This window comes from Oncorhynchus nerka, linkage group LG10, assembly GCF_034236695.1.
Source record: "Oncorhynchus nerka isolate Pitt River linkage group LG10, Oner_Uvic_2.0, whole genome shotgun sequence".
In the NCBI taxonomy this organism is placed as follows: domain Eukaryota; kingdom Metazoa; phylum Chordata; class Actinopteri; order Salmoniformes; family Salmonidae; genus Oncorhynchus; species Oncorhynchus nerka.
The window spans coordinates 22,254,132-22,279,368 of record NC_088405.1 but is presented as its reverse complement, the minus strand read 5'-3'; the positions used below and the strand labels follow the sequence as shown (position 1 = coordinate 22,279,368).

Genomic DNA, 25,237 nt, shown 5'->3' with positions numbered 1-25,237 from the left:
AATTAAATATGCAGGTTTTAAAAAATATACTTGTGTATTGATTTTAAGAAAGACATTGATGTTTATGGTTAGGTACATTGGTGCAACAATTGTGCTTTTTTCGCGAATGCGCTTTTGTTAAATCATCACCCGTTTGGCGAAGTTGGCTGGGACTCGATAATAAATTTACAGTCACCGCATTGATTATATGCAATGCAGGATAAGCTAGTTAAACTAGTAATATCATCAACCATGTGTTGTTAACTAGTGATTATGTTACGATTGATTGTTTTTTATAAGATAAGTTTAATGCTAGCTAGCAACTTATCTTGGCTCCTTGCTGCACTCGTGTAACAGGTGGTTAGTCTGCCACACAGTCTCCTCGTGGATTGCAATGTAATTGGCCATAATCGCCATCCAAAAATGCAGATTACCGATTGTTATGAAAACTTGAAATCGGCCCTAATTAATCAGCCATGCCGATTAATCGGTCGACCTCTACTTCCAATGCACATTGCCTGTGAGCATCAGAGGTGAACCAGTTGCATACACAGCTTGAGCAAGACATTCCTCAGCATTTCTCTGACAACGTTCCTCCATTGAGTCAAAAAACCTTCTGATTCTTCACATATGATTTGACTATCGATAAGGTGTCAGAGGTTGCTTGTTGTGAGCGCTGAGGGAACTTTATGAACTTGGCCAGATGATTCTGCATCTTTGTTGCATTCTTCACATATGATTTGGCACAGTATTTGCAAATGTACACAGCTTTTCCAACTACATTAGCTGCAGTGAATTGTCTCCACCCATCAGATAGTGCCCATGGCATTTTCCTGTGACGTTTAGAAAACAATGAGTTTTAAAAAATTACAGATAAATAGTTAAGCGGTTAGATTAAACAACTCCTTTGTAAGACAAATGTTTTAAAATGGAACATGTATGGAAATGACATGTTCCGTGAATGAATTAACACTCTTCAGTTAGCAGGCTCAAGCAAGCTAAAACCCACATGGTAGCAAAAACATACTAGCAGAAATTGTTAACAAGTTAGAAATGATTTAAACACACTTTGTTGTAGGCTACTATTTACAAGTTAACAACAAATCATGTATGTCATAAAATATATTCACCCCACCCAGTATTGTAATCAAAACTTACCAGAAAGCATGTAGTCCTTGGCTCAGACAGTGTAGTGGTGGGGGCTCAATTGCATCTCATTAGTGTACACGATCTTGAGAATCTTTCTTTTTTCCCTTTTAATTTTTAAAAATGTTACCACATTTTTTCCTCCTCAATTTCGTGGTATTCAATTGGTAGTAGTTACAGTCTTATCTCATCGCTGCAACCTCCGTACAGACCTGGGAGAGGCGAAGGTGGAGAGCCATGCGTCCTCCGAAACACAACCCAACCAAGCCGCACTGCTTCTTGACACAATGCATATCCTACCTGGAAGCCAGCTGCACCAATGTGTCGGAGGAAACACCGTACACCTGGCGACCTGGTCAGTGTGCACTGCGCCCGGCCCGCCACAGGAGTCGCTAGTGCACGATGAGACAAGGATATCCCTGCTGGCCAAACCCTCCCTAACCCGGACGATGCTGGGCCAATTGTGCGCCGCCGCAGAGAACGCGTTTCCACAGCTCTAGAGTCCAATGGCGGCGAGCTTTACACCACTCCAGCCGACGCTTAGCATTGCGCATGATGATCTTAGGCTTGTGTTTGGCTGCTCAGCCATGGAAACCAATTTCATGGATCTCCCGACAAACAGTTATTGTGCTGACGTTGCTTCCAGAGGCAGTTTGGAACTCGGTAGTGAGTGTTGCAACTGACTCAAAAGTCCCAATGCGAAGTTACACCTCTATTTTTCAAGTTTTTATTTTAAAAACTATTGGAATTCCGAACAATACCAAAGCCATGTCGGATAATGTTTTATGGAAGACCTGGCAAGCCAGCCTATTCCCTAGAATGTCAACACCCAACAAAAATAACGTCAACGTATGACGTTGAGAAATAGTTGAGAAATAGTGCATTGTGGGTAGTTTACGAGATATCCGGAAATAAGTTAATTAATATGTATAAACGCTAAAACATAACTATGTTTGTAGTTATAGATAAGCAGATCTTGACTACAACTAAATTACTAAGTATTTGACCACACTGTTACTTTGGAGAGTAAAAACTCATGCTTCCTACCCTTTAAATGTAATGCATTCCTCACATATTCAGCTAGCAAGGAAAAACGGACTGTCCTGAAGTGTGTGGCATTTTTAAATTTTTTGGCCATGTGTGTTGAGGACAGTATCAGAACCATACCCATGTAAAAGCTTAGTATATTGTGAAGGTGTTACTGTTAACTTCACTCTTGAGGGATTTTGATACCCTAATTACGATGAAGTTGAGTTATTCACTATGAAAGATCAGTATCTTATTGTGGGTGTGAAACGTGCCAGTGTGTTTGGAAGGTCTGTTGTTAACGCAGGTTGACACTCCTGATAACATCAGCAGTCACACTGCTAGCCTTAGGGGAACACATCCCAATAGTGCTCCTTGACTGAACTAGAACGCTGAATTAGAGGTTGACCGATTAATCGGAATGGCCGATTAATTAGGGCCGATTTCAAGTTTTCACAACAATCGGAAATCTGTATTTTTGGGCGCCGATTTCCGATTATAAAAAAATAAAGAAAATGTATACCTTTTATTTAACTAGGCAAGTCAGTTAAGAACACATTCTTATTTTCAATGACTGCCTAGGAACAGTGGGTTAACTGCCTTGTTCAGGGGCAGAACGACAGATTTTCACCTTGTCAGCTCAGGGGTACCAATCTTGCAACCGCACAGTTAACTAGTCCAATGCTCTAACCATTGCACTCCACGAGTAGCCTGCCTGTTACCCGAATGCAGTAGAAGCCAAGGCAAATTGCTAGCTCGCATTAAACTTATCTTATAAAAAACAATCAATCATAATCACTAGTTATAACTACTAATCCAGTTTAGCAGGCAATATTAACCAGGTGAAATGGTGTCAATTCTCTTGCGTTCATTGCACGCAGAGTCAGGGTATATGCAACAGTTTGGGCTGCCTGGCTCATTGCGAACTAATTTGCCAGAATTTTACGTAATTATTACATACATTGAAGGTTGTGCAATGTAACAAGAATATTTAGACTTAGGGATGCCACCCGTTAGATAAAATACCAAACGGTTCCGTATTTCACTGAAATAATCAAATCAAATCAAATTTATTTATATAGCCCTTCGTACATCAGCTGATATCTGAAAGTGCTGTACAGAAACCCAGCCTAAAACCCCAAACAGCAAGCAATGCAGGTGTAGAAGCACGGTGGCTAGGAAAAACTCCCTAGAAAGACCAAAACCTAGGAAGAAACCTAGAGATTAACCAGGCTATGTGGGGTGGCCAGTCCTCTTCTGGCTGTGCCGGGTGGAGATTATAACAGAACATGGCCAAGATGTTCAAATGTTCATAAATGACCAGCATGGTCGAATAATAATAAGGCAGAACAGTTGAAACTGGAGCAGCAGCACAGTCAGGTGGATGTTGAAACTGGAGCAGCAGCATGGCCAGGTGGACTGGGGACAGCAAGGAGTCATCATAATAAACGTTTTGTTTTTGAAATGATAGTTTCCGGATTCGATCATATTAATGACCAAAGGCTCGTATTTCTGTGTGTTATTATGTTATAATTAAGTCTGATTTCATAGAGCAGTCTGACTGAGCAGCAGCAGGCCCGTAATCATTCATTCAAACAGCACTTTTGTGCGTTTTGCCAGCAGCTCTTCGCAAGCACAGCGCTGTTTATGACTTCAAGCCTATCAGCCTAATGGCTGGTGTAACCAATGTGAAATGGCTAGCTAGTTAGCTGGGTGTGCGCTAATACTGTTTCAAACATCACTCGCTTTTAGATTTGGAGTAGTTATTCCCCTTGCGCTGCAAGGGCCGCGGCTTTTGTGGAGCGATGGGTAACCAAGCTTCGAGTGTGGCTGTTGTCGATGTGTTCCTGGTTCGAGCCCAGGTAGGGGCGAGGAGGGGGACGGAAGCTATACTGTGACACTGGCAATACTATAGTGCCTATAAGAACATCCAATAGTCAAAGGTATATGAAATACAAATGGTATAGAGAGAAATAGTCCTATAAATACTTTATTAACTATAACCTAAAACCTCTTACCTTGGAATATTGAAGTCTCATGTTAAAAGTTAAAAGGAACCACCAACTTTCATACGTATGTTCTCATGTTCTGAGCAAGGAACTTAAACGTTAGCTTTTTTACATGGCACATATTTTACATGGCACACATTTTTACATGGCACATATTACTTTCATCTCCAACACTTTGTTTTTGCATTATTTAAACCAAATTGAACATGTTTCATTTATTTGAGGCTAAATTTATTTTATCAATGTTTTATATTAAGTTAAAATAAGTGTTAATTCAGTATTGTTGTAATTGCCATTATTAAAAAATATTTAAAAAATTGGGCGATTAATCGGCATCGGATTTTTTGGTCCTCCAATAATCGGTATCGGCGTTGAAAAATCATAATCCGTCGACCTCTACGCTGAATCCCTCTGAGTCTCACATTTGCCTCAAAGTAATAAGTTAAGTTGTTTTTGCGGCAAACTGTCACAGACTAACAACACAGTTAAGACCTAGCTCTGTCAGTACTGGGGTCCTCAACCTAACCATGAGAAATGTCCATGTTAAAACACTAGCTAGGTTTCCATCCAATTGACAACACATTTTCATGCGAACATTCTCAAATCTGCATATAAACCATATGCACATTTTCCCAACAGAGATGTTTCCATTAAATTGACTTGTGTGATAACGTAGGGCACATAAAAATACATTTTGTGGTAAAAAAAAGGCATTATATAGCGAGTGTGCCCACTCTGGTATTTGCATGTGCGGTCTAGCTGGCTGAAGTGCATGTAAAACCTACATGATGAAATTATTATGGACAAAAGAGTGAGAGTTTTTAAAAATGTTAAACGGCAGCCAAGCATCGATTTATCATGTAACCAGAATAAGACCCTCAATGGTTATTGGAAAGGAGCATCAAGCTCATCAACTTGCCCTTTTCTCATCCTGTGAAGTTCATCATCATTTATTTAATCTGTAGCCTAATAAACTGAGTCGTAGTGGGAGGACCACACGCCATCGCGTGACTTCAGGTTTACTTCGATATGATGGTTATTATATCAATATTTACTCATAAAAGCCTTTCTTCCACCAATTTTTAAAAATTAGAAGTTTATTGCATAATTCATTTTACCGACACATAATGATCCCACATTGTCAACATTTGTAAAGTTTACCGAAAAATGTTCCGGTTCCATGAGACCTGTCATGACATTTGTTTTATCCAACATATACAATGAACAAAAAATATGAACGCAACATGTAAAGTGTTGGTCCCATGTTTCATGAGCTGAAATAAAAATCCCAGAAATGTTCCATATGCACAAAAAGCTTATTTCTCTCAAAAGTTGTGCACAAATTTGTTTACATCCCTGTTAGTGAGCATTTCTCATTTGCCAAGATAATTCATCCACCTGACAGGTGTGGCATATTAAGAAACCGATTAAAAAGCATTATCATTACACAGGTGCGCCTTGTGCTGGAGACAGAAGGCTGCTCTAAAATGTGCCGTTTTGTCACACAACACAATGCTACAAATGTCTCAAGTTTTGAGGGAGCATGCAATTGGCATGCTGACTGCAGAAATGTCCACCAGAGCTGTTCCCAGAGAATTTAATGTTCATTTCTCTACCATAAGCCGCCTCCAACGTAATTTTAGAGAATTTGGCAGTGCTTCCAACCAGCTTCACAACTGCAGACCACGTGTATGGCGTTGTGTGGGCGAGCGGTTTGCTGATGTCAATGTTGTGAACAGAGTGCCTAATGGTGGCAGTGGGGTTATGTTATGGGCAGGCATAAGCTACGGACAAGAAACAAAAGATAGCGTGACGAGATCCTGAGGCCCATTGCCGTGCCATTCATCCACGACCATCACCTCATATTTCAGCATGATAATGCATGGCCACATGTTGCAAGGATCTGTACACAATTCCTGGAAGCTGAAAATGTCCCAGTTCTTCTATGGCCTGAATACTCACTGGACATGTCACCCATTGGGCATGTTTGGGATGCTCTGGATGGACGTGTATGAAGGAGATGTGGCAAATGGTGGTCACACCAGATACTGACTGGTTTTCTGATCCACGCCCCTACCTTCCTTTTAATGTATTCGTGACCAACAGATGCATATCTGTATTCCCAGTCATGTGAAATCGATAGATTAGAAACCTAATTTATTTATTCTAATTGACTGATTTCCTTATATGAACAGTAACTCAGTAGAATTTTTGAAATTGTTGCTTGTTGCATTTTCGATTTTTGTTCAGTATACTTGCAAAAAAAGGTTGGATGGCAACCTGGTTACTGACTCACTTATCACGGTATTGCTAATGCAGCATTTGACTGAGTGACAGACAGCACAATTTACAGTTCCAAATGGATTTGTCTAATCTCTGTTGTTATTATCATCTGTTTCTTCCCCATAGAAATCCTAAAGCCACTGTTCAAAGAACCAACAAGAAAGTGAACAATGACTCAACACTGCGCATACAAAACCTCTCCATCCTGATCCGACAGATCAAGTCCTATTACCAGGTGAGTGTACAGTGAACCCTGAAGCTCTAATGGAATAATGATAGAGTGCATCTGGTGCTGAGGTCTGGTTCGTTGTACTGAGCTGTTGAAACCATGTGTCTCCTAGCTATTTGGGATCAATGACGTATTTGTCTCTGAGGTTTGTCAGCAAGACAAGTTTCAGTGGAGACTGCCTTGGACGTACGTACACACACACACACACACACACACTTACATTTAAACTACCCTATAAACACACACACACATTGGAAAATAAGTATAAACACACATATTTGAAGATGTCTGTGGTTGGTGTGATGTGGGACAGGGACCTCCATCCAGATGTCACAGAGGATTCTATAAATGGACGGGAGCTGCATGCAGACAGTCAAAGGTTTAGAGCTGAAACACTGATGTGGGTCTCACGCTTTCACTAATGAAGATCCGGAATGTATTTTGGCTTCAGTTTTGTGAAGGCTCCGAACAGTATTAAAACGGACACAAAATTAGGAGTTACTTCCCCACTATAGTAACTTTAAAAGCTGTCTGCCTGTAGTGTCTCTGTTTTGCTGCTCAGCTGAGGTTTTTACTGCATTAGATCATATCATGTTCTTGCATGTGAGAGTAATCTCAGAGCACAGTTAATCCTTTCCATTCTGCTCAAGTAATGAGAGACTTCCAATTAATCTGATGGACAGAGGGAAGGGGGGGCTTCCTGCTGACGATCTGGTATATGCCATGATTGCAGAGGGGAGGGGCTTTGGTCTTAATATCCTACATGTATTTTTTATTTAACCTTTTTACGCCAAGGAACTTCAAACTTTCCACCTTCTCCACTGCTGTCCGGTCGATGTGGATAGGGGGGTGCTCCCTCTGCTGATTCCTGAAGTCCACGATCATCTCCTTTGTTTTCTTGATGTTGAGTGAGAGGCAAGTCAGATAAGAAAAAATTCTTATTTACAGTGAAGGCCTACCCTTGCCAATCCCTAACCCGACGACGCTGGGCCAATTTTGCGAAGCCCTGTGGGTCTCCCAATCACAGCCGGTTGTGATACAGCCTGGAATTGAACCAGGGTCGGTAGTGATACTTCTAGCATGGAAAGCTTATCTAGCAGTCAGCACATCTGTCCGGCAGCTTTTTGCCAACCTCGCAGTCAAGAGGGAACACACTTAGTACTTCACATAGAGGGCAATAAAGAATTTCAGCCATGATAATTTGGTGTTTCTGCTGAAGGCGTTGCTGCTGGAAGAGATAATTGGTCGTCTCAGTGTGTCTTGGCACTCTGAATGATGATCAGGTAGTACGAGATCCAGCATGCACAACATAAACTGCTGGAATGCTTGGAGTTGAAGGTGTGGGAGTTATCAAGCATCACAGTCTCAGTGAAGAGAGGATTTCCCACGACTTAAGTCTCTGTCATTGGTCTTTCTATAATCATCTGCAGCTCAGCAAGTCTCATAGCAACAACTGAAATACAATCTAATTTTATTCATCACATGCTTCGTAAAGGACATGTGTGAACTAAGAGTGAAATGCTTACTACGTAGTCTCATTCCAATAAGCCCAATGCTCATCATCAAATGTTATTGGTCACATGCACCGAACACAGCATGTGTAGACTTTACACTGAAATGCTTACTTACGGGCTCATTTCCACCAGTCCAGAGTTAAAAGGTAAGACAAATACTTTCTAAATACCATATTGAAGAGTAGGATGATGGCCAAGGCTCTGGTCAAAGCTTGGTTAACAGTCCTACTTGGGTAGAAAGAATGTCCATTACCTTGGAACATCCAATATAAACATCCCTTGAACATCTCATTGAAACAGGGCCATTGTTTATCGACAGGTCATTAGCCTTGAGAAAGCCCTGCTAGGCCCTCTCAAAATGTCTTTCAAAATGATCTGTCACAGAGCCAAGAGCCTTAATAAGACCCTTAGTAGCCGCGTGTAAGCTGGAAGCAGTAGCCTCAAGCACAACAAAACAATAAATGTGTTGTGCTTCTAGGGTGGGTGTCATCAGTCTTTTCCTGGCCCTCTCTGCCTTTGTGTTAACCTCATGATTCATTATATATATATTCAGCCCGGTGTCCATTAGAAGCCCCCACTGTTCCTCCTGCTCTTTTCTAGCAAGTCTCTCAATGGTCATTGGGAGGCTTTAGCTCCCACAATCAACTACCCAGTTAACTGGAAACGCCTTGGCATTTTCCCTTTGTGTGGACAACATTTTCCCTTTGTGTGGCGTTGTTTTGGTGTTGGATTAGACATGAGCAGAGCCTTGTCAGTTTGAGATCCACTTGATTACTACCTCATTCACTTTCATCAAGGGTTGAGATTGGATGGATGGCTGGCCTTTGGTGTGGGTGACAACAGTTCTTGACTAGTAGATCAGAGTGGGCCAGCTGTCAGAAAACACTGCTTGTCTTTTTCTGGTGTCACTTTTTTCGCTGATTAGGGAACACCAGTAATCGCTCCGCTGAAACAAGAAAGGCTCAGTCTTACGATCTTGAACGATGTGTTTAGAAGCAGAGTGCAAAGACATTCGCTCAGATTAAAGGTCAATTGCCGGTCAACAGACCCCTTGACATCTTAGTGAGGCCTTGGCTTGAAGCCACCTTCAGCACATACTTCTTATTCCTAGGCTCTGGATTACCTACTATCCAGCCTTAAGTTGTTATCTCTGCCCTGGCTAAGGATCACCCTGGTTCTTCAGTGCTGCTAGTTATCAACCTGAATGACTGGTGGGCCTGGTTGAATCTAAGCCAGGCTAGTGGATGGGTGGCCGATAGCCTATCGGTTAGAGCGGTGGGTGAGTAACTGAAAGGCCGCTAGATCAAATTCCAGAGCCGACAAGGTGAAAAATCTGTCTGTGCCCTTGAGCAAGGAACTTATCCCTAATTGCTCCAGGGTCGCTATTGATAATGGCAGACCCTGGCCGTAACCCGACTCTCCGAGGATGTCTCAGGGGGAGTTAGGATATGCAAATAATATTCGGACAAAATTAGCACCCACCAAATGATTTACATTTAGCAGACACACTTATCCAGAGTGACTTACAGTAGTGAGTGCATACATTTTCATAGATTTTTTATATATATTAACATACCAGGTCCCAATCATTCACCATCCACATCCTCTGCGGCTGTTCAAAGTCTAGAAAAAGGCGCTTGGTTATTGACACATTGAAAAATGGATTTGGTTTTCTTTGCTGTGTTGCCAGTTGTTCCTTTTCCTGCTTTTTCATTTATCCATTTGAATCTCACACGTTCCAGATGGACATGTTAGAAATGCTATCAATTCTCTAGCTTCTATTTAAGGGAGTTAACCGCAGCATCTATAGTGAGCACATGGCAGCAGAGCGGATATGGTGGTGATGTACTAGTGTGTGTGTAGCTTGGTATTGCTTTGTCTGTCAAGCTTCTGCAGTGTAGCTTCACCCTTTAATATCAGGGTAGGAGGAACATTATTGAGTTACTGATCATGCTGACTCATCTCAAAGTCTTCCGGCGTCAGGCTATAGACCTCCACTCCTCTGGGATTACCCCCCCCCCCCCATATGTTTTTTACAGTGTCAGCGCTCTCATGTATATACCATGTGTCCCAATGTTTCTGCTATTGCACTTATAGACTGTCTAGACACACTGCTGCTTAAATATGTGTAGGCGCTAGTCACTCGATGAAATAGGGAGGTAATAGCCGTTGGGGGTTCTGTTGTTGGCATGGAGAGGGTGTTACTACAGTACGATGCTGTATTGTGGTGATGTTTTGTAGGAAGAAGCAATACTCATGAGTTGTTTCTGTCAGAAGGATTGATTGATTAGAGCCAAGTTGCCAACACTTTCCTAGGTATGACTTTGTAGTATTATGCTAAGAGTGCATGAGATTTTCACTTTAAAATTGCATAACTTTTTATTTATGAAGTAGGCTATTCATTCTTTGTCATGTTCTTTCAGGATCTTCATCACTCAGCTGTACAGCATACCTTCTTCAGCTAGGCTTTGGTCATTGGGATCAGGGCATGAGGTAATCATTGGTGGATGCATCGCTCACAGGTACTTCACAGTCCACTGAATTCCACTGTGAAGCTGTAATCCTCAACAGTCCACTGAATTCCACTGTGAAGCTGTAATCCTCAACAGTCCACTGAATTCCACTGTGAAGCTGTGATCCTCAACAGTCCACTGAATTCCACTGTGAAACTGTGATGCTCACCAGTTCACCGAATTCCACTGTGAAGCTGTGATCCTCACAAGTTCACTGAATTCCACTGTGAAGCTGTGATCCTCACAAGTTCACTGAATTCCACTGTGAAGCTGTGATCTTCACCAGTTCACTGAATTCCACTGTGAAACTGTGATCCTCACCAGTTCACTGAATTCCACTGAAGCTGTGATCCTCACCAATTCACTGAATTCCACTGTGAAGCTGTGATCCTCAACAGTCCACTGAATTCCACTGAAGCTGTGATCCTCACCAGTTCACTGAATTCCACTGTGAAGCTGTGATCCTCAACAGTCCACTGAATTCCACTGTGAAGCTGTGATCCTCACCAGTTCACTGAATCACTGTCTGGTGATTCATCAAGTCTGTGATGGGCCAGAAGGCGATTTGGAGATCTAACCCGTTAACTCTATTTCACACTGGAATTAGTCATTTTACAAACATTCCAAGCTGCATTTTAAGCGATAATGTGGAGAGGATGTTGGGATTTATTGCATTTTTAGTTTCCTAGTAATGATACTTAGTCATTTTGGGTTTGCCAGTATTGTTGAGATTAGTCCTGTTAAGGCCTCTCTTCTAGGCTACTCAAGCCAAATGAATGTTAGAACACTTTTTAATTTGGTGGTCTCGGGTTGGCACGCATACAGTCCAGAGCTGTTTGGAGCTCTCGCCAGCCAAACATGTTCCATGTGTGTAGCATCACGTCAAGCTCAAAAATAGACATGACTTATAGGCCTACACTTTTCAGTATCGATATGAATTGAAGAGTGGACCTGTGTTATGTCGCCCTTTAGCACTGCTTTGCTTTGGGGTGTGTTGTGAAGGCAGTCGCTCGTTTTGTTTTCACTGCGTTAAGGGGAACAGAGCTCCATTCACACACAGGGCCTGGTCCTCGGGGAACTGAGCCTCATGCATCATGTGACCCCACCCCATTCCCAGTTTAGAAGCCATTAAAGAGGGGATGGCACACTCACAGCCCAGATCCTCTTTGCTATCATCCAAACGTTAAATAATCATCCACATATGAGGCTTTAATGCTGCATGTGTCTACTCTGAGCCCCAGAGTAGTGGAGCTTGTTTTAGAGGCTCAGGGAGACTGTTCCCCTCTCGGTTAAGGCTGGCAGACCTACACAAAGACTGTGGGCCAGAGGGCTGAGATGTCTAGAGCATAGCCTCAGGTGGATGTTGTTGTTTTTGTCTTGGACTTCATCATGGAAAGATTTAAAGGAATGTGTGTGTGATGTGTGTTGTTATGCGAAAGCTTCAAGCTGGAGGTTGTTTTTCTTTCTTTGAATCATCACCATCATCGGCAATCCACAACATTTATTTCATTTGGGAATCTCGTAATCCGTAAGGGATTTCTTCCATTGCCCTAACATCTGAAACATGAGTGAATCCAGTTTATTAGGGCATGTAGGCCTGCTTGTGGCTTGAGGCTAATCTCACATGCTAAACCTAAATGTCCGGTTGATGTCAGAGCTGTGCCGATAGCTAGTAAACACGCATCATCCCCAACGGCCTCACGGTGTTGTCCTGGGTTGCCATAAAGATATGATTGAAGCTAGATTCTACTCTGCAGCCCCTGTATATATATATATACCAGTCTAGACAGTAGTAGACAATGTGATTTTTATGGCTTAGTAGAGTTGGATTTTACAGCTCATGGCATCATGTTCATCCATCTAAAAAGAGATGCTCTCAGTGACCTCACCGTGTTCAGAGAAATTATAATTCTATGATCTATCATCAGTACTGCCCCTGTCTTAATATAGCCTAATATATAGCCTAACAAACCACCCTCGTTGAGCACCACCAGATCTCTAGCAGGCCTGGAGTACTCTGTTAACACTCAAACTGGCAGGAGTACTCTCTTTTAACACTCAAACTGGCAGGAGTACTCTCTTTTAACACTCAAACTGGCAGGAGTACTCTCTGGTAACACTCAAACTGGCAGGAGTACTCTGTTAATACTCAAACTGGCAGGAGTACTCTCTGTTAACACTGAAACTGGCAGGAGTACTCTCTGTTAACACTCAAACTGACAGGAGTACTCTCTGTTAACACTCAAACTGGCAGGAGTACTCTCTGTTAACACTCAAACTGGCAGGGGTACTCTCTGTTGACACTCAAACTGGCAGGGGTACTCTCTGTTAACACTCACACTGGCAGGAGTACTCTCTGTTAACACTCAAACTGGCAGGAGTACTCTCTGTTAACACTCAAACTGGCAGAAGTACTCTCTGTTAACACTCAAACTGGCAGGAGTACTCTCTGTTGACACTCAAACTGGCAGGAGTACTCTCTGTTAACACTCAAACTCTTTCGCAACATCCTGATCCCCACATAATCAGTTGAGAGGCTGGCTAAAATGAAACCCCTACAGAGAGAGGCCTTTTTTTGACAGAGAGTAAGTGATCCATCCCCATAACCTGCTTTAGTACAGAAGTGTTTTAATTTAGCCAAGAATGACGGTACTCTAGAACCTTGACCTACACCACTATTTCTATCTAGTAAGTGTTCTCATAACATTATAGCCACTTCAGAGACTTAGATTTAGGTTGTCTTATTAAGCATGCATGGAAGAGCAGCACATTTCAAGCTTCATTTAGATAAAAGTAGAGAGAACAGAGCTTGATTTTGTAAGAGGGGCGGGGCACTGTTGGCACCTGCCAGAAGATGCCTGTCTCTGTGAGTGGTAGGGCAGGTTTCAGACCCTACGGGAGGGGAGTGTGGGCTGAGCTTGTGCCAGTGGAGGTGCCTCCACCAGGCTAGGTCCTTGACAGTCTGACCCCTGGGGTCATTTGGTCAGCTGATGCTACTAGTGAATGAGACAGCAGGCATAATTACATGGATGCGTTGAATAGAGGTCTGTCATTTATCCAAATCGGCACAAAATCTATGATCTCTTGGAAATTACAGTAACCTTGGGCCAGGATTGAATTGTTACCTACATTAGCAGATCTGATGTAACCAGGCACAGTAGAGACCATGTTTTATGTCACTATTCACACCGGGAGGTTTTCTGAATTCTTTGCGCTGAACTCATTCAATTTCATAATCATTTAAATTGTGTACGCTTATCTCAACTCTGAATCAGACCTACAATACAGTCTAAAGGTTTTCATTATGCTCCTGCTTTTTTTGAAATCCTCAACATTAGGAGATCTTTTCTTGCATTAATTTAACATGATACAGATCTGTCACGCATGGTGTTAAGTGGTGTGAGACTATGGTGTGTAACTAACTAGCCGGTGCTCAGGTGAGAAAGAGGAAGGCTGCTGTGGTGCAGCTTGTTTCCATTGTGTTGCTTTCTGGAGTTGCAGCCTCTCCCCCTCTTTCCCCACTCTCCCCCTCTTTCCCCGCTCTCCCTCTCTTTCCCCGCTCTCTCTCTCTTTCCCCGCTCTCCCCCTCTTTCCCCGCTCTCCCCCTCTTTCCCCGCTCTCCCCCTCTTTCCCCTGCTCTCTCTCTCTTTCCCCGCTCTCCCCCTCTTTCCCCGCTCTCCCCCTCTTTCCCCGCTCTCCCCATCTTTCCCCACTCTCTCTCTTTCCCCGCTCTCTCCCCCTCTTTCCCCGCTCTCCCCCACTTTCCCCGCTCTCCCCCACTTTCCCCGCTCTCCCCCTCTTTCCCCACTCTCTTTCCCCCTCTTTCCCCGCTCTCTCTCTTTCCTCCCTCTTTCCCCGCTCTCCCCCTCTTTCTCCGCTCTCCCCCTCTTTCCCCGCTCTTTCCCCACTCTCTCTCTTTCCCCGCTCTTTCCCCACTCTCTCTCTTTTCCCCGCTCTCCCGCTCTTTCCCCGCTCTCCCCCTCTTTCCCCGCTCTCTCTCTTTCACCGCTCTCCCCCTCTTTCCCCACTCTCTCTCTTTCACCGCTCTCCCCCTCTCTCTCTTTCACCGCTCTCCCCCTCTTTCCCCACTCTCTCTCTTTCCCCGCTCTCCCCCTCTTTCCCCGCTCTCTCTCTTTCACCGCTCTCCCCCTCTTTCCCCACTCTCTCTCTTTCCCAGCTCTCCCGCTCTTTCCCCGCTCTCCCCCTCTTTCTCCGTTCTCTCTCTTTCACCGCTCTCCCCCTCTTTCCCCACTCTCTCTCTTTCCCCGCTCTCCCCCTCTTTCCCCACTCTCTCTCTTTCCCCGCTCTGTGTGTCTTCTTCTGCTATCTGAACAGCTTGTGTGTGCATGCGCACATGTGTGCGAACGAGAGAGACACCCAGCGAAGATTCACCCGGCTGGGGAGAATAAACCCTGTTGTCGTTGCTATGGTAACCAACTCTGAGTGCTAATTCAGAATGCCTGTGATTCAAGCATTCCAATTCTTAAGCAAGCAAGCAACCATCTTCCCCCTCTTCTCTTCCTCCTCTCCAACACACACACAGGCGCACTCTCACTCTGCTGCACAATTGCACCCCTGTTTGAGTGGTGCTGGTAGCGGAACCTGGGGAGTTGGGGGTAGTGAGCGACTTAGACAGACAGAGACAGAAACACAGCAGTCTCCTCCCTCTCTCCTTCCATCCCTTCCTACAGCTGGTTCCTGGGGCTGGGGATCCACACAGCTAGGGCACATTGTGTCGATGCCCAGCCCAGTCCAGCCCCGCTGAGGAAGAAAAGGGAGTAGGTAGATCAGCATTAAAGTGCTGATTGGGCCACGCTAAATGGCAATTGAACCATGAGAAAATCTGCCTACTGTGAGACCAGCAGTCCCGGTTGTTGTCAGCTCGAATGTTGTCATTAAAACATTGTTTGATTGGTTGACAAGATGAACAATGCTCATTGGTCAACCATGCATCTTTTGGTGCCCCGAGCGCCGAGCCAGCGGAGCGAGCACCACGAACCGTGGAGCTTGCAAAATTGCTTGCGTTTTGCTGCCCTACTCATTGAAATCAATGAGAGACCTTGGTTGCTTACTGCGGCCTGTCTGTTAGCATCTTAAAGCATATGGCAGCAACTGTATTAGAAAGGTAAATCAGCAGGACAGAAGATGTCAGCAAGCAGTTTTATTGTGTCAGCAGAGCACACTGTCTCATAAGCAAAAATTTCATATGACTGGGAATACAGATACGCATCTATTGGTCACAGATACTTTAAAAAGAAAGTAGGGCCTAGTCTATCAGGAAAAAGTAGCCTCTAGGCTACCTGGCTAACTAGGCTAAGAGCGTTGGGGCAGGTAACCTAACGTTGGGGGGGTTGGGGCAGGTAACCTAACGTTGGGGCAGGTAACCTCACATTGGGGGTTGGGGCAGGTAACCTAACGTTGAGGGGTTGGGGCAGGTAACCTACCGTTGGGGGTTGGGGCAGGTAATCTAACATTGGGGGTTGGGGCAGGTAATCTAACATTGGGGGGTTGGGGCAAGTAACCTAACGTTGGGGGGTTGGGGCAGGTAACCTACCGTTGGGGTGGTTGGGGCAGGTAATCTAACATTGGGGGGTTAGGGCAGGTAACCTAACATTGGGGGGTTGGGGCAGGTAACCTAGCATTGGGGGGTTGGGGCAGGCTGCCTAGCGTTGGGGGTTGGGGCAGGTTGCCTAGCATTGGGGGTTGGGGCAGGTTGCCTAGCGTTGGGGGTTGGGGAAGGTTGCCTAGCGTTGGGGGGTTGGGCAAGGTAACCTAATGTTGGGGGGTTGGGGCAGGTTGCCTAGCATTGGGGAGTTGGGCAAGGTAACCTAACGTTGGGGGTTGGGGCAGGTTGCCTAGCGTTGGGGGGTTGGGCGAGGTAACCTAACGTTGGGGGGGTTGGGGCAGGTAGCCTGGCGTTGGGGGTTGGGGCAGGTTGCCTAGCGTTGGGGGTTGGGGCAGGTAGCCTAGCGTTGGGGCAGGTTGCCTAGCATTGAGGGGTTGGGGCAGGTAACCTAACGTTGTGGGGTTGGGGCAGGTAACCTAACGTTGTGGGGGTTGGGGCAGGTTGCCTAGCGTTGGGGGTTGGGGCAGGTAGCCTAGCGTTGGGGCAGGTTGCCTAGCATTGAGGGGGTTGGGGCAGGTTGCCTAACGTTGTTGGAGCAGGTTGCCTAGCGTTGGGGGGTTGGGGCAGGTAGCCTAGCGTTGGGGGTTGGGGCAGGTAACCTAACGTTGGGAGGATTGGGGCAGGTAACCTAACATTGGGGGGGGTGGAGCAGGTTACCTAAGGTTGGGGCAGGTAACCTAGCGTTGCGGGGTTTGGGGCAGGTCATCTAACGTTGGGAGGGTTGGGGCAGGTAACCTAATGTTGGGGCAGGTCATCTAACGTTGGGAGGGTTGGGGCAGGTAACCTAATGTTGCGGGGATTGGGGCAGGTCATCTAACGTTGGGAGGGTTGGGGCAGGTAATCTAACATTGGGGGGGGTGGAGCAGGTTACCTAAGGTTGGGGCAGGTAACCTAGCGTTGCGGGGTTTGGGGCAGGTCATCTAACGTTGGGAGGGTTGGGGCAGGTAACCTAATGTTGGGGCAGGTCATCTAACGTTGGGAGGGTTGGGGCAGGTAACCTAATGTTGCGGGGATTGGGGCAGGTCATCTAACGTTGGGAGGGTTGGGGCAGGTTGCCTAGCGTTGGGGGATTAGTTTGTTTTTCTGCCCTTGAGCAAGGCAGTTAACTCCCAACAACAACTACTCCCTGGGCGCCGATGACGTGGACATCGATTTAAGCCACACCAGCTTGGGTTTTGCAACTGACTAGGTATTCCATTTCCCCTTGCCTAACCAAAAGTTTGCTGGTTTTAATCTCCAAGCCGACTAGGTGGAAACTCCGTCTGTGCCCTTGAACAAGGCACTAAACCCTTATTGCTCCTTTAAATCGCTCATGTAAGCATCTGCTAAGTGACTAAAATGTAGATGTACATTGAACAAAAATATAAACGCAACATGTAACGTGTTGGTCCCATGTTTCATGAGCTGAAATAAAAGATCCCAGAAATGTTCCACATACATAAAAAGATTATTTTGAAATTGTCGCATGTTGCATTTTATAAATTTTTTCAGTATAGTTAGCATAGCATGTCAGGAGGATTCACATTCTGGCATAATGAGGGTTGTGTATGTTTTGAGCAACTCCTTTTGTTAACACCATGTTATCGCATAAATTAGTTATGTTTTGATGCACTGTGTGAAAACACTGTTTGGTCTGAGCAACATGGTACTAGAGAAGGAAGGTTTGGTCTGAGCAACATGGTACTAGAGAATGAAGGTTTGAGCTGAGCAACATGGTACTAGAGAAGGAAGGTTTGGTCTGAGCAACATGGTACTAGAGAAGGAAGGTTTGGTCTGAGCAACATGGTACTAGAGAATGAAGGTTTGAGCTGAGCAACATGGTACTAGAGAATGAAGGTTTGAGCTGAGCATCATGGTACTAGAGAAGGGTCTGAGCAACATGGTACTAGAGAATGAAGGTTTGGTCTGAGCAACATGGTACTAGAGAAGGAAGGTTTGGTCTGAGCAACATGGTACTAGAGAATGAAGGTTTGGTCTGAGCAACATGGGTACCAGAGAATGAAGGTTTGGTCTGAGCTACATGGTACTAGAGAAGGAAGGTTTGAGCTGAGCAACATGGTACTAGAGAAGGAAGGTTTGAGCTGAGCAACATGGTACTAGAGAATGAAGGTTTGAGCTGAGCAACATGGTACTAGAGAATGAAGGTTTGGTCTGAGCAACATGGTACTAGAGAAGGAAGGTTTGGTCTGAGCAACATGGTACTAGAGAATGAAGGTTTGAGCTGAGCAACATGGTACTAGAGAATGAAGGTTTGAGCTGAGCAACATGGTACTAGAGAATGAAGGTTTGGTCTGAGCAACATGGTACTAGAGAATGAAGGTTTGGTCTGAGCAACATGGTACTAGAGAATGAAGGTTTGGTCTGAGCAACATGGTACTAGAGAATGAAGGTTTGGTCTGAGCAACATGGTACTAGAGAATGAAGGTTTGGTCTGAGCAACATGGTACTAGAGAATGAAGGTTTGGTCTGAGCAACATGGTACTAGAGAATGAAGGTTTGAGCTGAGCAACATGGTACTAGAGAATGAAGGTTTGAGCTGAGCAACATGGTACTAGAGAATGAAGGTTTGAGCTGAGCAACATGGTACTAGAGAATGAAGGTTTGGTCTGAGCAACATGGTACTAGAGAATGAAGGTTTGAGCTGAGCAACATGGTACTAGAGAATGAAGGTTTGAGCTGAGCAACATGGTACTAGAGAATGAAGGTTTGGTCTGAGCAACATGGTACTAGAGAATGAAGGTTTGGTCTGAGCAACATGGTACTAGAGAATGAAGGTTTGAGCTGAGCAACATGGTACTAGAGAATGAAGGTTTGAGCTGAGCAACATGGTACTAGAGAATGAAGGTTTGGTCTGAGCAACATGGTACTAGAGAATGAAGGTTTGAGCTGAGCAACATGGTACTAGAGAATGAAGGTTTGGTCTGAGCAACATGGTACTAGAGAATGAAGGTTTGGTCTGAGCAACATTGTACTAGAGAACTGAAACTCCAGTAACAGACCTCTGATTGTAACGTGACCCAGTTTTGAAGCGCAATGAACTCGGAGCTGATCAATAATTCAAGAGTAGACCGTGTGAACAGGAAGTGTAATCTATTCACCTCTCTCTCTCCACTGACACATCTGCTGAACTGTTTTACAGATTGATTATTTTCTCACCATGAATATTGCCAGGCATTCTGCCACTCCGGATGATAGGGAGGCTTTTCCATTTCAAAGCGCTGCAGTATTTCTGCCACCCCATTCTCATTATATCAGATCAACATAACACCCCACAGTGTGGTTCCCATTCCTGACTGTTTTATGTTTTATGCTTGGGCTGTAAACTCCTGTTAGCATGGACTAATCCAACCTCCATATTTTAACAGACAAACACTTATTTTAATATGCAAACCGGGTTTTAGCATAGATTCAGGCTCTGTGATTCAGCAGTTAGCCCTAGGCTGTTTGTTTGTTTTGCCTAGTCAAGCATCCATAATAAAACATCATGGAGTTTATCATTGGCCAATCTGTACACGCTTCCCCCTTCTCCTTTACATAGAATTCAACCCCCACTTCAAGCAGACAGGGGATTTAAAGATTGTGAGATGTGCATGAAATGCACATTTTCATGATCCATCAAACAGGAATACGCTTGATATCCTATATCTTGAATATGAGGCTTTCCATTCCCTGTGTTTTCCCTCCATGAAATAGGAGATTCTTAACCCAAATAGAGAGAGGGTGACATTGAGAGCATGTGCTGTGGGTAGACTGGGTAAAGATTACTCAGGCTTTTGACGCAGTGCCTGACTGTGCAATGTGCTCGCACTGCAAACATGCCTGCCGAGAGAGACAGGGGTGTGTGTGTGTGTGTGTGTGTGTGTGTGTGTGTGTGTGTGTGTGTGTGTCAGTGAGGGGGAGGCAGCAGCTAGAAAAGGGGCAGGTGTGTGTAGTTGAGAAAAAAGAGTGTTTGTATATTTGTCCCTCTGTGGGTTCCTAACTACCCAAGGCCACAGTTGCTGTCTTGGGGTCTGACTCAGCAGTCAGCACCTTAGGCTACATGGGTGTTCTGTGCTTCTCACTTTAAAATGCATTTAGGTGGGATAGCATTTAATGATGAGAAATCACATGCTATTCTACTCAATCTATTCTATTCTGGAAGCATGGACAAATGTGAAGGTACTCCCTTCCTGTGGGGTTAGCCATATAATCCTCCTCCCACCTTTCACCAGCACAGCAGAGCTGCAGCTAGTTCACACTGACACTCTTATCCTGACTGACACATAAAACCATGGCAACCATGGCAAATTCTCTTTGTGTAACCCCAGGAAACGAATGACCTTGAGAACATTCTGACATCCTGTCCCTGGGCTAGTGTGACAGGCATCATCCGTTTTTTGTCCACGCGTGTCTGTTCTTCCTCCTGTCATGTCATACACATCATATGAACGTCTACAACCGTACATCTCTCTGAACAGAGACAAGCTTATTAACAGCCTCATATGACCAGTAGACATAATCATTTCCCCTCTTTTTGCCTTGACACCAGTGGTAGCAATGTGTTACAAAAGCATTGTGTACCTTCTGGCACTAAAAAACCCAAACTGAAAGGGTTTATTATCCTTCACCATGAGGTAATCTCATGTTAAATAACGATACGCTTATTTATCATTGCATCAGAGTGAAGAGTACATAGCTCCATGTAACCCTCTTTAAAATGTCTATGTGGAGTTTGCCTCGGTGGACATTAAATATTGAAGCTAATAGCCCTCGTCTTTTATACTTGAAAAACGACTCTTTCAATTTGACCACAGAAGTCTCAGAAGAGGACGCAAATTAAGATTCACTAGATGTATGTTTCTAAATGTTATGACAGGTAGTTGGAGAAATATTTCAACATTGAACATATTTTGGGCGGGTTCTCTGATATAGGCCCTAGTCCAGTATCTTGGGGTTAGTTTAATCGTTAGACACAGATGCACCAACCCAAGCTCTCCGGACGTAATGTGAGCTGGACAGATGTCAGGCCACCGCCCCACATAGAATTTAATGGTTACTTTGGGTTGGAGTTCTTTGGCCCAAGGCCCAACACAGGCTTAAATTGCTATCCATACACAGTAAGCAAGGTCATTATCAAAGGCCTTAGTTCTGTTCCAAACAGCCAGTCAGTCCGGCAGTCTGTTAGAGATTAGAGACAGGCCCTAGGGCAGTGGGTCAAACCAGCACTGCCCACTAGTCTCATACCAGTCCAACAGACTTCTAAATGACTGAATCAATATTTAAAGCTGTTTAATGACAGTTTAGTTAGTTAGCACCCTCGTTTAGTTAGTACTTGGCTTTTGACATAGATGAAGACCGTGGAGAATCAATCAGTCAGCATGACTGCCTGTCTGTCAGAGTACCAGCAGCAGCATGGTGGTGTGCTGAACTAGGAGGAGCAGGGGATAAGCAGCTTTACTAGTCAGCTGATGACAAGGTTTCTGCTGATGGTGTGACGGTGTGTGCCTGGTTTCTGTATGTGCCTTCTTGTGTGTGAGCTTTAAAGTGTGCGTTTTGATGGGCATCCTGTTTTTATGATGGACATATGAAAACCTTGTTGTTGCACATTCAACACACACACACACAGGACGGGTGATATCATCAAACGATGCCACATGAGACCCTTGCTTTGTCTATTGGTTTCACAAATTGATACTCTTTATATAACATCCCCACTGGGCATCCCTCTGTCTGTACCGTCGCTTCAGAGTAAACGGCTTCCCTGAAACTCTCTGGCTTAGCTATCGCATTGTGGAAGGAGAGGGGAAAGTATTCATGCGTGGTTCTGCAGTGGTCCTTTTAGAGATGGCGTCTCCGTCTTCTTATGCAATCACTACTCATTCTGATGGTCATTGAAAACAATATGTACACTTTTTTTCAGGATATATAACATCTTGTGAACATCTGTAATAATAACTACTACTGTAATAACAAGTCATATTGCAACAACTCTTACTGTAACAACTCTTACTGTAAAAACTCATGCTGTAACAACTCTTACTGTAACAACTCTTACTGTAATAACTCTTACTGTAACAACTCTTACTTTAATAACAACTCATGCTGTAACAACTCTTACTGTAACAACTCTTACTGTAAAAACTCATGCTGTAACAACTCTTACTGTAACAACTCTTACTTTAATAACAACTCATGCTGTAACAACTCTTACTGTAACAACTCTTACTGTAATAACTCTTACTGTAAAAACTCATGCTGTAACAACTCTTACTGTAACAACTCTTACTGTAATAACTCTTACTGTAACAACTCTTACTTTAATAACAACTCATGCTGTAACAACTCTTACTGTAACAACTCTTACTGTAAAAACTCATGCTGTAACAACTCTTACTGTAACAACTCTTACTGTAATAACTCTTACTGTAATAACTCTTACTGTAAAAACTCATGCTGTAACAACTCTTACTGTAACAACTCTTACTTTAATAACAACTCATGCTGTAACAACTCATAATGTAACAACTCATAATGTAATAACAACTCATACTGTACTGTAGTAACTAATACTGTAATAACAACTCATACTGTAATAACAACTCATACTGTACTGTAGTAACTAATACTGTAATAACAACTCATACTGTAATAACAACTCATAATGTACTGTAGTAACTAATACTGTAAAACAACTCATACTGTAATAACAACTCATACTGTACTGTAGTAACTAATACTGTAATAACAACTCATACTGTAATAACAACTCATAATGTACTGTAGTAACTCATACTGTAATAACAACTCATACTGTACTGTGGTAACTCATACTGTAACAACAACTCATACGTTAATAACGCATACTGTAATAACAACTCATACTGTACTGTAGTAACTCATACTGTAATAACAACTCATACTTACTGTAGTAACTCATATGCTAATAACAACTCATACTGTAATAACAACTCATACTCTATTGTAGTAACTCATACGGTAACAACTCATACTGTAATAACAACTCATGGTAATAACAACTCATACGGTAATACCAACTCATACTTTACTGTAGTAACTCATACTGTAATAACAACTCATACTTACTGTAGTAACTCATATGCTAATAACAACTCATACTGTAATAACAACTCATACTGTATTGTAGTAACTCATACGGTAACAACTCATGGTAATAACAACTCATACGGTAATAACAACTCATACTGTACTGTAGTAAGTCATACGGTAATAACAACTCATACTGTAATAACAACTCATACTGTACTGTAGTAACTCATACTGTAATAACAACTCATACTGTAATAACAACTCATACTGTAGTAACTGATACTGTAATAACAACTCATACATACTGTAGTAACTCATACGGTAATAACAACTCATAATGTAATAACAACTCATACTGTAATAACAACTCATATGGCAATAACAACTCATACGGTAATAACAACACATACTGTAGTAACTCATACGGTAATAACAACACATACTGTAGTAACTCATACGGTAATAACAACTCATACTGTAATAACAACACATACTGTAGTAACTGATACTGTAATAACAACTCATACTTAATGTAGTAACTCATACGGTAATAACAACTCATACTGTAATAACAACCCATACAGTAATAACAACTCATACTGTAATAACAACTCATACTGTAGTAACTGATAATGTAATAACAACACATACTTACTGTAGTAACTCATACGCTAATAACAACTCATACTGTAATAAGGGAAAGGGGGATACCTAGTCAGTTGTACAACTGAATGTATTCAACTGAAATGTGTCTTCCGCATTTAACCCAACTCAAACTGTAATAACAACTATTACTGTAATAATAAGTATTTTTGATGTGTTCCTCCAGGAGACCCTCCAGCAGCTGGTGATGATGCCTCTCCCCAACGTGCTGGTGCTGGGCAGGAACCCTCTCAGTGGTACGTCTTCATCTGACTGACCTGCCAACAATGCACACTGTTACACTGGGAGTTCAGTGGGGAAATATTCCATCTTCTCACTGAGGATGTTAGTGTCCTGTATTAGAATACAGTGTAGACTCCTACAGTGTAGACTCCTACAGTGTAGACCCCTACAGTGTAGACCCCTACAGTGTAGACTCCTACAGTGTAGACCCCTACAGTGTAGACTCCTACAGTGTAGACCCCTACAGTGTAGACTCCTACATAATGTGAACCCTTTAGAACTTCATTATTATGCACCACACATCATGTAGGTCTGTTGCTTCATCTTGAAATCAGTTTTCTCCTCGTCCTTGTGGGCAGATGTCCTTTCCACCAGCTAGAATCGCTCTGTTCTCTTCATGGTAAGATATTGGGTTATTGGATAGTCATGTGAAACTAAGATAAAACCAGCCATTGATTGTGTTGTAAACATATTTGGATTTAGGAAACACATGATTTGTTTTATTTCAAATCAAATTTTATTGGTCACATATATATGGTTAGCAGATGTTAATGCGAGTGTAGCGAAATGCTTGTGCTTCTAGTTCCGACAGTGCAGCAATATCTAACGTGTAATCTAACAATTCCCCAACAACTACCTAATATACACAAATCTAAGTAAAGGAATGGAATAAGAATATATACATATAAATATATGGATGAGCGATAACCGAGCGGCATAGGCAAGATGCAATAGATGGTATAGAATACAGTATATACATATGAGATGAGGAATGCAAGATATGTAAACATTATTAAAGTGGCATTATTAAAGTGACTAGTGATCCATTTATTAAAGTGGCCAATGATTTCAAGTCTGTATGTAGGCAGCAGCCTCTCTGTGCTAGTGATGGCTGTTTAACAGTCTGATGGCCTTGAAATAGAAGCTGTTTTTCAGTCTCTCGGTCCCAGCTTGATGCACCTGTACTGACCTCGCCTTCT

The 25,237-nt window shown here is 43.4% G+C and overlaps 1 protein-coding gene across 1 annotated transcript in view; it reads left to right on the top strand.

Moving 5' to 3' along the window:
• The window catches only part of LOC115136510 (girdin-like), an 86,401-nt gene that overhangs the window by 10,214 nt on the left and 50,950 nt on the right, over positions 1-25,237 (top strand). Inside the window, 2 exon segments of the mRNA XM_065023132.1 lie at positions 6,570-6,678; positions 24,202-24,271. Of these exon segments, the coding sequence (XP_064879204.1) occupies positions 6,570-6,678; positions 24,202-24,271 (179 nt within the window).